This window comes from Daldinia childiae (genome assembly GCF_008694065.1).
Source record: "Daldinia childiae strain JS-1345 chromosome Unknown Scaffold4, whole genome shotgun sequence".
Lineage (NCBI taxonomy): Eukaryota > Fungi > Ascomycota > Sordariomycetes > Xylariales > Hypoxylaceae > Daldinia > Daldinia childiae.
Genome location: NW_022984645.1, coordinates 671,203 through 684,268, shown reverse-complemented (window position 1 = coordinate 684,268; position 13,066 = coordinate 671,203). Strand labels below are relative to the sequence as shown.

General features: G+C 46.6%; 4 protein-coding genes across 4 annotated transcripts; 1 reads left to right on the top strand and 3 right to left on the bottom strand.

The window, feature by feature from the left end:
* Positions 1-1,339: 1,339 nt before the first annotated feature.
* GL218_04496 (putative glycine-rich cell wall structural protein 1 protein) lies at positions 1,340-2,283 on the top strand (the record flags this gene model as incomplete). The annotated part of the gene is made up of 3 exons (XM_033581108.1): positions 1,340-1,475; positions 1,535-2,086; positions 2,141-2,283. The coding sequence occupies 3 exons, from the start codon at positions 1,340-1,342 to the stop codon at positions 2,281-2,283; spliced, it is 831 nt and encodes a 276-aa protein (XP_033435263.1).
* A 1,246-nt stretch (positions 2,284-3,529) lies between these two features.
* On the bottom strand, positions 3,530-5,007 carry GL218_04495 (Glucan endo-1,3-beta-glucosidase; the record flags this gene model as incomplete). The annotated part of the gene is made up of 2 exons (XM_033581107.1): positions 3,530-3,814; positions 4,009-5,007. 2 exons carry the CDS (start codon positions 5,005-5,007, stop codon positions 3,530-3,532), a joined length of 1,284 nt encoding a protein of 427 aa, XP_033435264.1.
* A 2,643-nt stretch (positions 5,008-7,650) lies between these two features.
* Positions 7,651-8,833, bottom strand: GL218_04494 (putative glycoside hydrolase family 16 protein; the record flags this gene model as incomplete). Its single annotated transcript, XM_033581106.1, has 2 exons — positions 7,651-8,274; positions 8,357-8,833. The coding sequence occupies 2 exons, from the start codon at positions 8,831-8,833 to the stop codon at positions 7,651-7,653; spliced, it is 1,101 nt and encodes a 366-aa protein (XP_033435265.1).
* Positions 8,834-10,321: 1,488 nt separating this feature from the next.
* Positions 10,322-13,029, bottom strand: GL218_04493 (Transcriptional regulator of form adherence 5; the record flags this gene model as incomplete). The annotated part of the gene is made up of 3 exons (XM_033581105.1): positions 10,322-10,460; positions 10,516-12,691; positions 12,873-13,029. 3 exons carry the CDS (start codon positions 13,027-13,029, stop codon positions 10,322-10,324), a joined length of 2,472 nt encoding a protein of 823 aa, XP_033435257.1.
* Between the last annotated feature and the right edge of the window lie 37 nt (positions 13,030-13,066).

Genomic DNA, 13,066 nt, shown 5'->3' with positions numbered 1-13,066 from the left:
GTTATCTGTAACCGTAGTATAAAAGACTTCGGCCACACGTGGCGTAGTTAATCAAACTTACTCCTATATCTTTTATGTACGGTATAGTTATACGTTATACGGAACCCTTAATATTGGGAATTCGTAATACAATGTGCCTAGAAAAACCCATGCACAATCCTCTTTGCAAAGCAATTCGCATTAGATATATTAATAAATCTAAATGACTATGTTAAGTTTGTCGTGTCATTTATTAGAATCCAACATGTATTAATGTTTTGAGTATTTTCCAACAATATATTTCTAAGAATAATAGCAGAAACATTGTTAGATACTAAAAGCGGTGGAAATAACTCCATCTCTACCTAATCAAGGCTGATTTCGGTTGTGTGGAATCTTGAAATTCCCAGCTGGTTGGTAACGGCATTTATTATTCCTTCGGGCAATTCTCGTCATTTAAGTGGCATATTACAAGACAGCAACTACCTAAGGTTAGGACCTGAGGAAGCCACTTATTATATGCATTCGCAACAAATGTCTAAAGTTAGGTAAAGTGTGGAAACAGCTGAAAGGTGCTTGCTTCTTGCTGCAGCTCATATTGATGTAAGCTCAAACGATTCCGAGCTAGAAACACAATGACGTCAATATCTCTTTAACCCCACCAACGTCATCGCCCATCTATTCCTCATATCTTCCCCCCGCCTAAGCTTGTTCTAGATATGCAACATTATTTTCGACCATTCATACGTATGCAGAAGTAACTAAATCGATTGTCAGGTTTACCTTCATTGGCCAAAAGCTTCCTTGGAAACTCAGTCTCGAGATCGAGATCAATACGACGCCTTGATATCTACTTGGCTGTAGCACATAGCCCTTACGTATAAGTCAGTATGTAAGTCGGTCTATACACCTAGGTAATTAGGTCAGTGGCAACCAATCCAAAGCTTCAATCCCAGATTCGGCTTCATTTAGACAAGCCACATATCCTCGTATGCCGAAAGGAAGGAATACGGGGCTTACAAGGAACTTCTTTGTGCGTTAACCTTGCCGTCTTAAGCGGTCATTCTTCTCTTACAGGGAACAAGTCGTATGCCATCATAAAATACGTCAGAGACAAACCCACTATATCCTGTTATAGTCTATATAGCAAATATATCCATATAATATGTACCTTGCCCTACTACTTAATCTTGGCCATTCTTAATTCTCCAGATTTACATGACCTTTTACGACCTAAGCATAAACAAGCTTTATATTCCTTAACTGCCAAGCATACGACATTAGATACCTAACCCTCCTGCATACCTACATACCTACATACATATCTATCTAGCATATTACTCTTAAGATCTAATTCGCTATGGAGACTGTAAGCAACGTAGCTTCTGCGGCTGTTAAGGCAGTCTGGGGCGAGAATAAGCAAAACGGCCCGGAGCCTATCTCAGGTCAGACTGGCGATACCTCTAAAGGTGAACCGTACGATGCTGGCAACATTGGTAATATTATTTTGCAGATATGTCATTATCCAAGTTAAAAACTAACACGAGCTTTCCAGAAGATCCTAAAGTCCAAGCTGCCAAAGCAGAAACCAACGGCGAAACCAATGGCCAGGTCAACAAATCAACAGAATACACTAAAGATGCAGAGTTCTCCAAGGATACAGGCACTGCAGTAGAGGCCAAGGACACGCCAGACAACCCGTCGACAAATCTCAAGTCAAACAGCATACCCGACGACACAACCAAAGCTCAGAACGACGTGCGCAGCCCAGATGACCCGAAGACGAACCCCAAGTCCGCGCCTATTGATGTCAACGACACCGAGGACGGTCCGAACGAGGCCCAGAAGCTAGATGGCCCTGGACCCAAGCCGCTCGACGAGATAGCGCGCGAGCACGGCGGCGACGCGGGGAAAATAGAAAAGGACGAGAGCAAACCGCTTCCTGGCGAGGAAAGCGAGAGTAAGAGTAGCGGCGAAGACGAAGACGGCCCCAACGCGAAGAGTACCGGCGAGGGCACCGGGGAGCAGTACGTCAAGAGCAGCGGGCTGCAGGCCGACGGCGGAGACTTTGACGCTACGAAGCCAGGGGCAGGCAGGGAAGCTGACCGTAAGTTCACCATGCTACATCACATATAGGGTAAAACCACTAACAAGAAACCAGGTCTGCTAGAGGAGAAGGGAATCCATCCTGTCGGCGGCGCGAAAGACGACAACAATGATGATGCGTCGGAGCATAGCGACAAGAAGGACAAGGATAAGAAGAGCATCGGGCAGAAGATCAAGGATAAATTGCACCGACACTAATTTCGCCGGCCGTGTCGACTTTATGATAATGATGATCTATGATTTCCGAGAACCGCGAAGCTCGCTTTGTTTGACTGGTGCGGCGATATAGGAATAATGTCGCCGTCAAGTTTGAGCGTCTTTCACTTTGCGGCGTCTGTACTGTTATTATTACTACCTAGTTATGATGTAATATGAAATATTTCTACCGTTACTTCGTATGAGATGTTATCCGTCCTCTTGAGGAGAACAGGTCGTCTTAGTTATTTGTTATATCATGTTGTTAGTGTATTTGATATGATTTTTGTTCATTCTAGTTTGTTCACAAAGTCTTAGCAGCTAATCCCTGTTGCAAGAGAGTCGAAATTTATAACGATTAAGTGTTTTGTCTCTCCCTGTTGTCTGCCTCCTACATTATAGGATATATCAAATAATGTATCGTAATCCCCTTAGGGAAAAGGTAGGGATCTTATGGCCATATAGAAACGCTTACATAGATCTTCCTATAGCAGAAATTAAAGACATCGATATCAATCTGAACAGAGCAAACCCCATACCAAAAGTCAGATTATCCGTCTGATAGTTCCCCTATCTGTATGCTTTGAGTTTAGCTTAACTACAAGATATTAGGGGATATGAATCGACTACCCTCTTATAGTAGGTATCCAGGCCGAGCTGTATAGTAAACTCTATCGCCTCCGTCCTACGTAGAAGTATGGGGGAAAAGTTTTCCTATTTATGATGTACAACATTATAAAACACCAGCAGTCCCGTGTCACATAGCTTAAAATCAGACAGCTACAGTATATGACAAGTTAATGTTAAACAAACTATATACACGACTAAAGCCGAAGAGGGAACTATATACAGCAACGGCAGTAATTAAAAGGTCACTCGACCCAGCCTCGAAGAAACACCGATGAACAACACAAACCAGATACCCCCATGTGCCCGTATCTAAACTAGGGCAGCTAAGAAAGCAGTTAGATAGCTGGGTATAAGGTATAAGGGGACCAAAAGCAATGCAGCCTCAAAACGACAATATGCAAGAACCAGCCCACAGGGCAAACGAAAGACGCAGGGAAGAAAACGACCGATCCTAGACCCTGGATTCAAGATCCAATTCCCATGCAGATAAAAACAAATGCTCTCCCCTCCTAACGCCGGGGCGAGCCCAAAAAAGCCTAAAAATATCCACAGCGAGTGTACGAAGCCAAAGCCGATAGTTAGGTACCTATATACACGTACACAGATCAACCAAACTCCGTTATTTGATATGCAGCATCTTCTTCAGCGCGCTAAACAGGCTCTTCAGCTTGCTCAGCCAAGCAGGGGTCGTATCCGGGGTCTTGTTCTTGTCCCCGCCGTCCTTTTCCTTGCCGCCGCCGCCGTTCGAAGGGCCGTTGGAGGCCGGCCCGCCGACCGTCACCGTTAGAAGCTCCGGGTTGGCGTCAAAGACGGTACCTGCCTGGTCTGGGCCCGCGTCGCCCGAGGGCACTACGTCGTCGTATGGGAAGGCGTAGCCGCGGCCGTCGAGGTTGACTTCGTGGGTCTGGGAGGGAATGTTAGTAAAGATGAATATGAATAGGTAGCTAATGTAAAAATTAAATTGATCTGGTTTTTTATGTGGTTATGCATGGGAGAGAGGGCGGGAAGAGAAAAGAGGGTTGGGGGTTGGGGGTTGGGGGTTAGGGAGGTATGCCGACCAAGGCAAAAGAAAAAGAAATAAAAATCTAGTAGACATACGATACGCGCATAATGGTTAGTCGGGGTAGTCTTATAATAATTCGCAATCTGCTCCCCATCCGGCTGCTTCGCATCATCCAGCAGCGTAGAGCGGTTCAACGCCGCCGCGATCCTCGCGCCTAGCGCCCCCATCTCGTCGCGCGTCTCCTCGGGGTAACTACCAAACGGCCCCGTCGAGCAGCTGAATATGTCGCCGGCGCTGGGCTTCGCGAAGGTCCCCACGTTCGGGAACGTCAGCAGGTCGCCTTGCACTCGCCCGGTAACGTCTCCCCACGAGGCCTGCGTGTTGATCGTTAGGTCGGTGGACGTGTACTTGCTCCACACTTGGTTAACGTAGTCGTCGTAGTACCCCTGGAATAAGTTCGCGTCTGCTACACGGCCGCTGTTCGGGCTCAGCGCGCGCAGCGTCTTGCCGTCGGACCCCTTCACGATCAGCTTATCCCAGCCGGCTCCATCTGCTGCATTCTGCTGCGTTAGCTTGTCGGCAACCGTGTCCAGACCACCCGCGGGTAGGCCTTGAACGGTCTGGACGTTGCCGGCGGTGTTGCGCAGCTCGAGGGCGATGGGTAACGGGCCCACGAAGTCTACATAGCTGATGTTGACGAACAGCTGCTCCGAGTTGTACGTGAACTCGCAGAAGCCCCACGGGATGTTGTAATTAGCGTCCGCGGAGTTGGTCACACTAGGCTCGACAACGGCGGGGCCTGGGTTCAGTAGGAATGTCAGCTTGGAGCCTGTGCTGAACCAGATGCGGCCACCGGCGATTTGGGGTATCGTGACGGAGGTCGAGGCACCGGGCTCGCCGAGCGGGATAGAAACATCGGCTTCGAGGGCTGACTGGGGCGCGGAAGGGGATGACGGCCGGTACACGGTCGTGCCGTCGGCTTGGATAAACAACGGGACGTTGTTGTTGTTCAGGTCTAGGCCGGTGATATAGGCGTATGCTTGGGACGAGCCCGTGTTGTTCTTGATAGCTATCGCAGTCGTGGGATTCGTCATCTTGCCGGGCTTCCTACTCTGCTAGAACACGTATAGTTATAAAGGTAAGTAAATCGAAGCCGAGCTAACTTTAGCCGATATGTATATAGGATTATATTTAAAGTTCCGAGAACATGTAGTTAGGCTTTCTTTGGTTTTAAATGTGAGATGAGGTTTAGATATACAGCTAGAGGTATAGGGGTTCCAAGAGAATCCTAAGTCTAGGAGTAGATTTTGCGAGCATGTGCTCGGGATTCCTTGTTATAGGAGGCAACTTGTGACCATCAAGAAGTAGAGACGTATAATGACAAGAAGTGATAAAAGCCAACCGAGCATATGGGAGCGAATACCGTATACGTAAGGTAAAAACCAGCCGTTCAGTTGATGTCCCCCTAGGTCGGGCTTGTGAGCTGGGCCTACGATCATTTGATATCCAGTTCTGTCAACCAGTACCTGAAAAAGCAAGTCTATGATAGGTCGTATATACGCCGACCATAGGGAGAAGGCTTTGTCCGGGTTATTTCTTGAAAATCTAACCAAGCTCCAAGGAGAAGTGGTATCATGTGTTGTCGATGTGACGAACTTCATGTGATAAGTGATTCGAACCATGGTTAAGGACATCGCAAATAGGGTCGCAGTACTCGCACAGCCTCTTCAAGCCACTCATACTATGTATGTCATAGCACATGGTAAAGATGAAAACATGAGAAGTTTGAAATCGACAGGTTTTCATGATAACGTGTGTGGTATCCGGATATCAAACCTTGACCGGCTGACGAGGGTAAAAGCAACAACAAGGAATATAACTTGGTAGAAAGATACAAAAAAGAGGAACCAAGAAAAAAGGGAAAAGATGACTGTGAAACATGAGGTATGACGTCTCATCCATGATGAAAATCTTTAATGGTTTAGGCTATGTCATCGACTTGTGTATTGTAAGGGTAGACTTAACCTGCGAGGCTAGATGAGATTGTTTCACCCTACGGATCCAATAAAAGCCGTTACCAATTATAGCTATGTGAACACGCGCGTTGGTGTCTCGGAGGTTACATCCAAAGAAGAAGGCCGCCGGTGGACAACATGAGTGCGCCGTCGTGGTAGAAGGTGGTCGGGCCGTACCCGGCCGTCGGCGTCTCTATACGTAATATAAATGCGAGGAGTTTATTTGTATAGATGTTTTGAGGTCACGATCAATATACACATAATATACTACCAAGGCTGATGTGAAACAGTATAGGAAAGGTGTGGGTGTTTGACTACGTAATGGTAGTATAAATCTATATATATCTATATTTAAGGGTAATAGACGGTATAAGTATAAAGCATATAGGTTAAATATTGACAGGGGATTCTACCGTATTAACACTACCTTTAAACGTATCCGTACCTAATATTATCTAATATAATACCTAGATGTAGGTAATGAATTATCACAAGCTTTAAGTCTTACCTAAATACTTAACATACCTAAGGTATAGTTATACAATAAATGTAACCTACTATATAATTGGATCGGCCCAATTCAAAAAAAGCCGAAGACATGTTTACCTTCTCCACGATCCCCCATCCGATCGATCAAGCCTCTAAACTTTGCGAAACCACTAATAACTCACTCCTATTCGAAGGCTCAAACGCCTCCAAGCATGACCACATGTTGTGCAGAAAAAGGGGTGTGGAAGGGAGGCCACCCCAATTAGGCAGGTGGAGAGTGTTACCGCATAATGTGACTGGACCGCTCGATTATATAGAGTTCGACTTAAACATCAGCTAACCTAGCGTTGTACCTGTCTCTAGACTCCTCACTCTGCTACCGCTTATAGTAGCTTACTTAACTTGCTAATGTAAGTCAAGACGCTAGCGAATAGACGAACTCCAGTTCATTCTACCTCTAGTACGGTACCTAATATCCTTTACCTTAGGTACATGTAAGCATCTCCGCATTCCCCAGGTCCGGATGACTCGTGCGACCGCCGTCAACGATTAGCGGAAGAGGGGGAGGGGGAAAAAAACTTGCGAACCTGCAAAGCTGGGGTTGAGCTTAAAGTTGGTTGTGTCACCAGGGGGATCCCCAGGCTACCCTCCCTGCGACGAGATCGTCGAGTTAAGTTCCTCCTTGTCCGTTGGTTGCACACATCCAGCGCGCGTCACGAGATACTCTTATAAAGGAAACAAGTAAGACAGATCATTTCTCTCTTATTCTAAAATTTTAATTATGGAGTTTTTGGCTTGTGAATATACCTACATATATAACTAATATCATTGGTAATGTGTTACAATATGAGTTATTAGTAACGTTGCACTTCTAGCACATGATTAAATTTTATATATAAGTTTATTGAGATAAATAATAATAGTAGATATAGGGTTTTGACTTATTAAGTTAAATATATTACATATAAACTGCGCAATATTTATAAATATCTCAATTGTCCTTGCGAGAAGAGAGAGAGAGAGATATATACATATATACAGGCAATTGAGAGCCACAGCAACAGACGGCTTTAGAAGGATCGTCCTGGCGCCGACTTGAAAAGGTATCATACAACTAAAAAGTGCTATAGCTTAACAACCCCGCGCCATAATCAAAATGCTAGAATATGCTTGTCCGAATCGCCTCTATCATCCATATCACATCCTTCTAAGAATATCTAGACAGAAACTTCTTTATAAACCAACCACCCAAGTGCTAGTTGCGATAGCCGCAGCAAATGGGAGAGGTCGCCACCGCCTCGCCCGCCTTCCGTTGTTCTCGTGATAAGTCGTTTGGTTAGGTGTCATGTTCGCCACGTTGCCGAAGAAGTATGTCATGTTTCTATCGGGGATCGTACAGACTGCCGTCGGGGCTGACGGATCTTTACACCGTATCATATAATCGTCCTGTCTCGATTTCAGGGATGAATTAAAGTACGCCTTTACGTAGCTGACTGTGGTTGTGGCATCCGCCTTCGGTGGTCCCTGCGACCATCCCACATTCCCGTTGCTCCAATGCGACACCTGTAAGTTTCCGGGGGTGGACGGCACGCCGGTGCCGTTCATCTCGGTGAGAAGTTGGGCGTCCGCGTAGAAAAGCACCCTGTCCGGCAAAAAGTCGATTCTATACTCGTGGAAATCCGTAGTAGGGTCGAATGGTAAGTGAATTGTCTTGAAGTCTCCTGTCTTAGAAGCGTCAAACCCGTGGTCTTTAGACTCCTGAGATTGTAAGACGAGATTAACTGGGAACGTGTTATTGCTCTTATTGAACTCGGCTGATAAGAACTCTATGTCGATTTCTTGGGTATCATTCATATACTGATATAGACAAGATTAGCGAGTCTTTGGGATATAGAGATAGTCTTAAACGGATGACTTGTCCGTCAGGATAACTGCTCACCCAGAAGAAAGCACTACAAGTTCCTGGAATATCGGTGACCTTGATACCCGCCCTGAAGGTGCCGTGGTAATATTGAACGTCCGTCGTAGAAACGTCGGCGCAGGGAACCATTCCGTTTTTTATTTCACTTCCAACCACAAGCTTCAGACCAGCATCACCACCCTTAACCCCAGACCCACTGAATATTTGTTCGTCGGCGATATTATTTGATATGACATTTTGCGGTGTAAATGCTTGGCCATAAGGCCCTCGCGCGACCTCACTAGACATATCAAACTCCTGCGGCGACCAACCATATTCTCCATAACCCTGGGTCCTATCCGTGATATCTAGATGAATAAAGTCGCTCTCTAATAAATCGGTGAAAACGTATCGTTTGTCGTCGGTAGGCGTTATTATTGAATATCCGCATTCGCAGTCCGCTAGCACGAGGTTGAAAAAGACTGACAGCAAGGCCAAGACGCGAAGAGAAGCCATCGTGTAGCAAAGCACTCTCACGCGCGCTTGGCATTAAAAGAGAACACTTTATTGAGCTGCCGACAGATTAGGGTGTTGGAGCGGTATTGCGAAGACGAAGCAATCTTGCATGCAAAAAAAACTCGAGCAAAGGAACGATCCAGAGGGAGCGAAAGCCCATAAGGGAAAATTAAGCGTATATAGTTGATTGAGACTTCTTGATTTCATGTGAGGCAATAAGCATAAGCTAAGCAAATGAGTGACGTCCATCCATGGATACGCCTTCACACCTTCTGGAGGTGAGAATATCCCGCCATTGCTGGCAGGGACGATAAGCAAAATCATGGAGGTACCTTGGGCCAGAGCATCTCGCCTGTGAAGGATAGATTAGCTCGTACCTTTGTACTCAAAGTAAGGGCTTTCCCTTCGGTGATATTGTAATGTCATGTAGTACAATCAGGGGCTACATGTGCATATGAAATTACACTTTCCGAGTATCACGAGGTTGCAAGAATAGGTGGGAAGAACCAACGAGGGTTCGGGTGCTTGCAGCGCACAGATAGAAAAAAAAGGGGGCATCGTGGCGTCCACTTAGAGCTCAGAGATCGGTCGATTGCTTGTCTTGGTAGATACCATGATGTGATAAGCTTCACCATTCCACTGATAATCATTATCACAATAATACGATAATCGGTAATAATACCGTGTAACATCTAAATATCCGAAAGTGTGGAGAGAAGTGATATATTGAATATCTGACGCGTGTGTAGTTATCTATAACTCGACGAGAACCACTTCCAATCGAACCCAAAAAAGGTGATTAATTCAATCTGTGTACTCGCCTGTGCTTTCCGATTTACCAGACTCAAGTTTCCATCCTGAGATACCCGGTTTGCTAGTTCTATTAACATGACTCAAATTTAGGAAAGTTGAAAATGAGAAACAAAAGTGGAAATAAAAGGAGAAGAACGGGAAAGCGAAACAAAAAAACAGACGATTGCGCGCGCAAGGAGAGCATCGAATAGAAAACAACAGCCAGTATGTAGAACAAGGTATCTGACAACGGGCACATAGTAAGAAAAGACTAAAAACTTCAAGAAAAAAGTAGCAGCAGCATTAAAATAAAAATAAGAGTGCCGTAGCTAATAGAACAGAGGGGAAAGGAAGATATCACAAATGGTCCAGCCAGCCAACTGCATCACACATTATATTGCGCGCGTCGCGCTGAGGTTTCCCCTCCCCTTTTCCGCTAGGTCATCGCGAGAGCCTTCCCAATTCCGGGCCCCCCTTTAGACCATTGACGTAAGATGCAGATATCGGATGCAAACACTATTGAGAAACACAACGAGTTCCAGAAACACAACACCCTCGCGCCTGTCCAGACCTTGAATTTGAGAAGACAGTAACAAAAAGACGAACGTAGGAGGTATATGCCGCGTACACTTCTCCCACACCGCCCCTAATTAGTAGACAAAACATCAAAGAAAATCGTGAGTCTCGTAATAATTTCTAATACACACTCTCCTCGTCACCCCCTTGTGAGATCATAGAGGGCGTCGAGACGTTGGATGATGCTTCAACATCATCCACGTAGCCAACTAGTGCTTGAGAGTGAAGTCGGAAAGCTTCGCCCATAAGTCGGGTAATGCTATAGAATAAAGTTAGTTTCGTATCAAAAAGTAGAGATTTGCATGTCGACTTACCCCCAAACAACTACTTCATCGAGCATGGAGCCCCAGAGATGAGCCACGGTCGAACTTAGCTGTTGCGAGTTCATAGCACCCTCTGCATCCTTATCGAAGAGACTCCTAACCTTCAGGTACATAGCCATCTCTTCCTCGGAAGCAGCTTCTTCGTCATGTTCCAGACGATATAGCCACAACGTGAGGGTGATCATGAGATCCATGCCACACAGAGGGTGTTCGATGCTCCAGTTGGTCGGAGAGGTACGCGCAACCCAGCGCACGCCTTGACGGACAGCAGTTTCGATGCAGTTGTAGCACTCGTCGATTACCTTGATCATTTCACTGGAGCGCTTTACTCTGTCGCGTGCGTTTGACATAGCGGCAGCTACTTCGTAGTGATCATGGTACCGGAGCGCTTCTTGAACTGTCTTCAAGTCGACTTCCAGGCGAGCACGGGCGTTACGATACATTGCTTTGGCATTGAAGATTAGAGGATGCCCCTTGTGAGGCGCGCTGAGCGGGACCGTATCAGCCTCAGGCTCGCAGAGATCTAGAGATTTCTCCCACGTCTCTAGAGCCATTCGGAGCTTGTACTCAGTCACCACATCTTGGAGAGCCTCAGGGCTACGCTTATGATACCAAACTTCGAGGAACAATGCGTTGATCATAACACGCGTTGCGAAGGCGCTATATTTTAACATCACACCCTGGAAAAGGTTTTCGTGAGCAACCATAAATGTAACTGCAGGTGATCCTTTTAACTGTTCTTGCCAGGCAGCTTCGTCAGTGACCTTAGAATTCCAAAGCGCCTCCTGGGAGGGAAGTTGGAGGTCCTCAAACTCGTTGAAACTAATCGCAGGTGTGTGATTGTATGTTAGAGTGAGCAACCCGAAAAAGATGTAGACAGCATAGTACGTGCGCCGACAACCTTCATCCTCGATCCATTCGTCACGGTTTGGCTGCGCACCCTCGCGACCATCTTGCCGAAGCTTCAACTCATAGCGATTACCAGCCACCATATTAGCAAGAAGACTCTTGATAGAACATGCCCATTCTAATCCCTTCGGATCTCCACTCCAGCTGGCGAAGATCATGTTAAGAAGTGAGCCCTGCATAGTCCACAAAGGACATTTCCGGGAGCTGAAGTTCTCCTTGTTCTGCAAGAATTGGTTGACTAGTACTTTGGAACCGATATGGCACATATAGGCCTGGTCTTGGTCAAAAGCGTAGAGCGCCCCGATTGATAACACTGCAAGCAGCAAGGCGGGAGACACCTGAGTGACATCGAACGATGCAGGATGCAAGAACGGCAGGTGGTGGTGGAAGAGTGTGAAATAAGTTGATAGATAACGATTCAAAGAAGATAGGTTCGGGACACGGAAACCTTCGGGAATTGCGTGTTCGATATCGTTCGCTCGAATATTATCTAGAATTATATTTCGCTCTTCGTCGCTGTTCACTCGAGGAACGTTGAATCCACCCGAGGTCTGGGGTGGGTTAGTGGATGTGTTCACAAGAAGGGGCGCGTTTGGATTTGATATGTTGAAGGCCGCTGGGCCGGTGCTTAGAAGTGGTGAGGTTGCTACGGATTGTGACGCAGACATGTAGCTGTTATAGCTGGGACCAGGGGATAATGGCGACAGGTTGGGTTGGACCTCAATGGCACTCACATTGGCAAATTGTTGTTGCGACTCGAATGAACCCGATGCGTTCGACGTGACAGACTGGGCTTTGGTATCCATTGTCGACTGGGGAGCAAAGGAATCCCAGGGTACGCTATGAGGTAGAGGAACGGCACTGGCAGGGTAAGTAACAGCGGGGTCCATTATAGGAGCGTTATTCGGAGTGTAAGCCATTGAAGGACCAGATTCGTAAGGGCTTCCATTATCGCGCATCATGGCTTTATGGTGGAGGTCGGCTACTAGCATAGCGGCATGTTCGACGTCGAAGGCACCTTCACTACTAGCCTCAATCTGTTCACTTAAGGTAGAGGTGTCGATAGCAATGGAAGATTTGGAAGGGCCGCCGACAGATCGAGCCTTAGAGACGCCAGCGCCGGAGCGCCGCTTTCCATCACTGTGGAGAGGTACACCTCCATCTTTAGCATGAACGGTTCGGTCGTGACGAAGAAGTAGGTCGCGTCGCACGAAGGTACTTCTACACTTCATACATTTGAAAGGGCGCTCCTTTGTATCTATTCCAATTCAAGTCAGCTTTGGAGAACTCGGGGTAATGCGACTGACTACATTAAATTGATTTGATTTTGAGGTGTTGAGGGGTAGCAATTTCCAATGGGGGGGCAATGGATAGCGTGAAAGGGAGGGGTTTGGGGACTTGAAAGAGATTGGAGGGAAAGGAAAATTCGCGGTACATACGTGATCGCTCGTGTCTGCTGCGATGTTCGCTTCTACTAAATGCCCTATTACAGAACTGGCACTTATACTTCCTCTCTGGTTGCGCGAGTGAGGTCTTTCGGGCGACCGGAGTCGACGAGGCGGATGTGGGGAGGACTGCCACGCTTGCGCCCGGCATCTTGAATAATGTTTGTCGCGTTGGTTGACAATGGGTA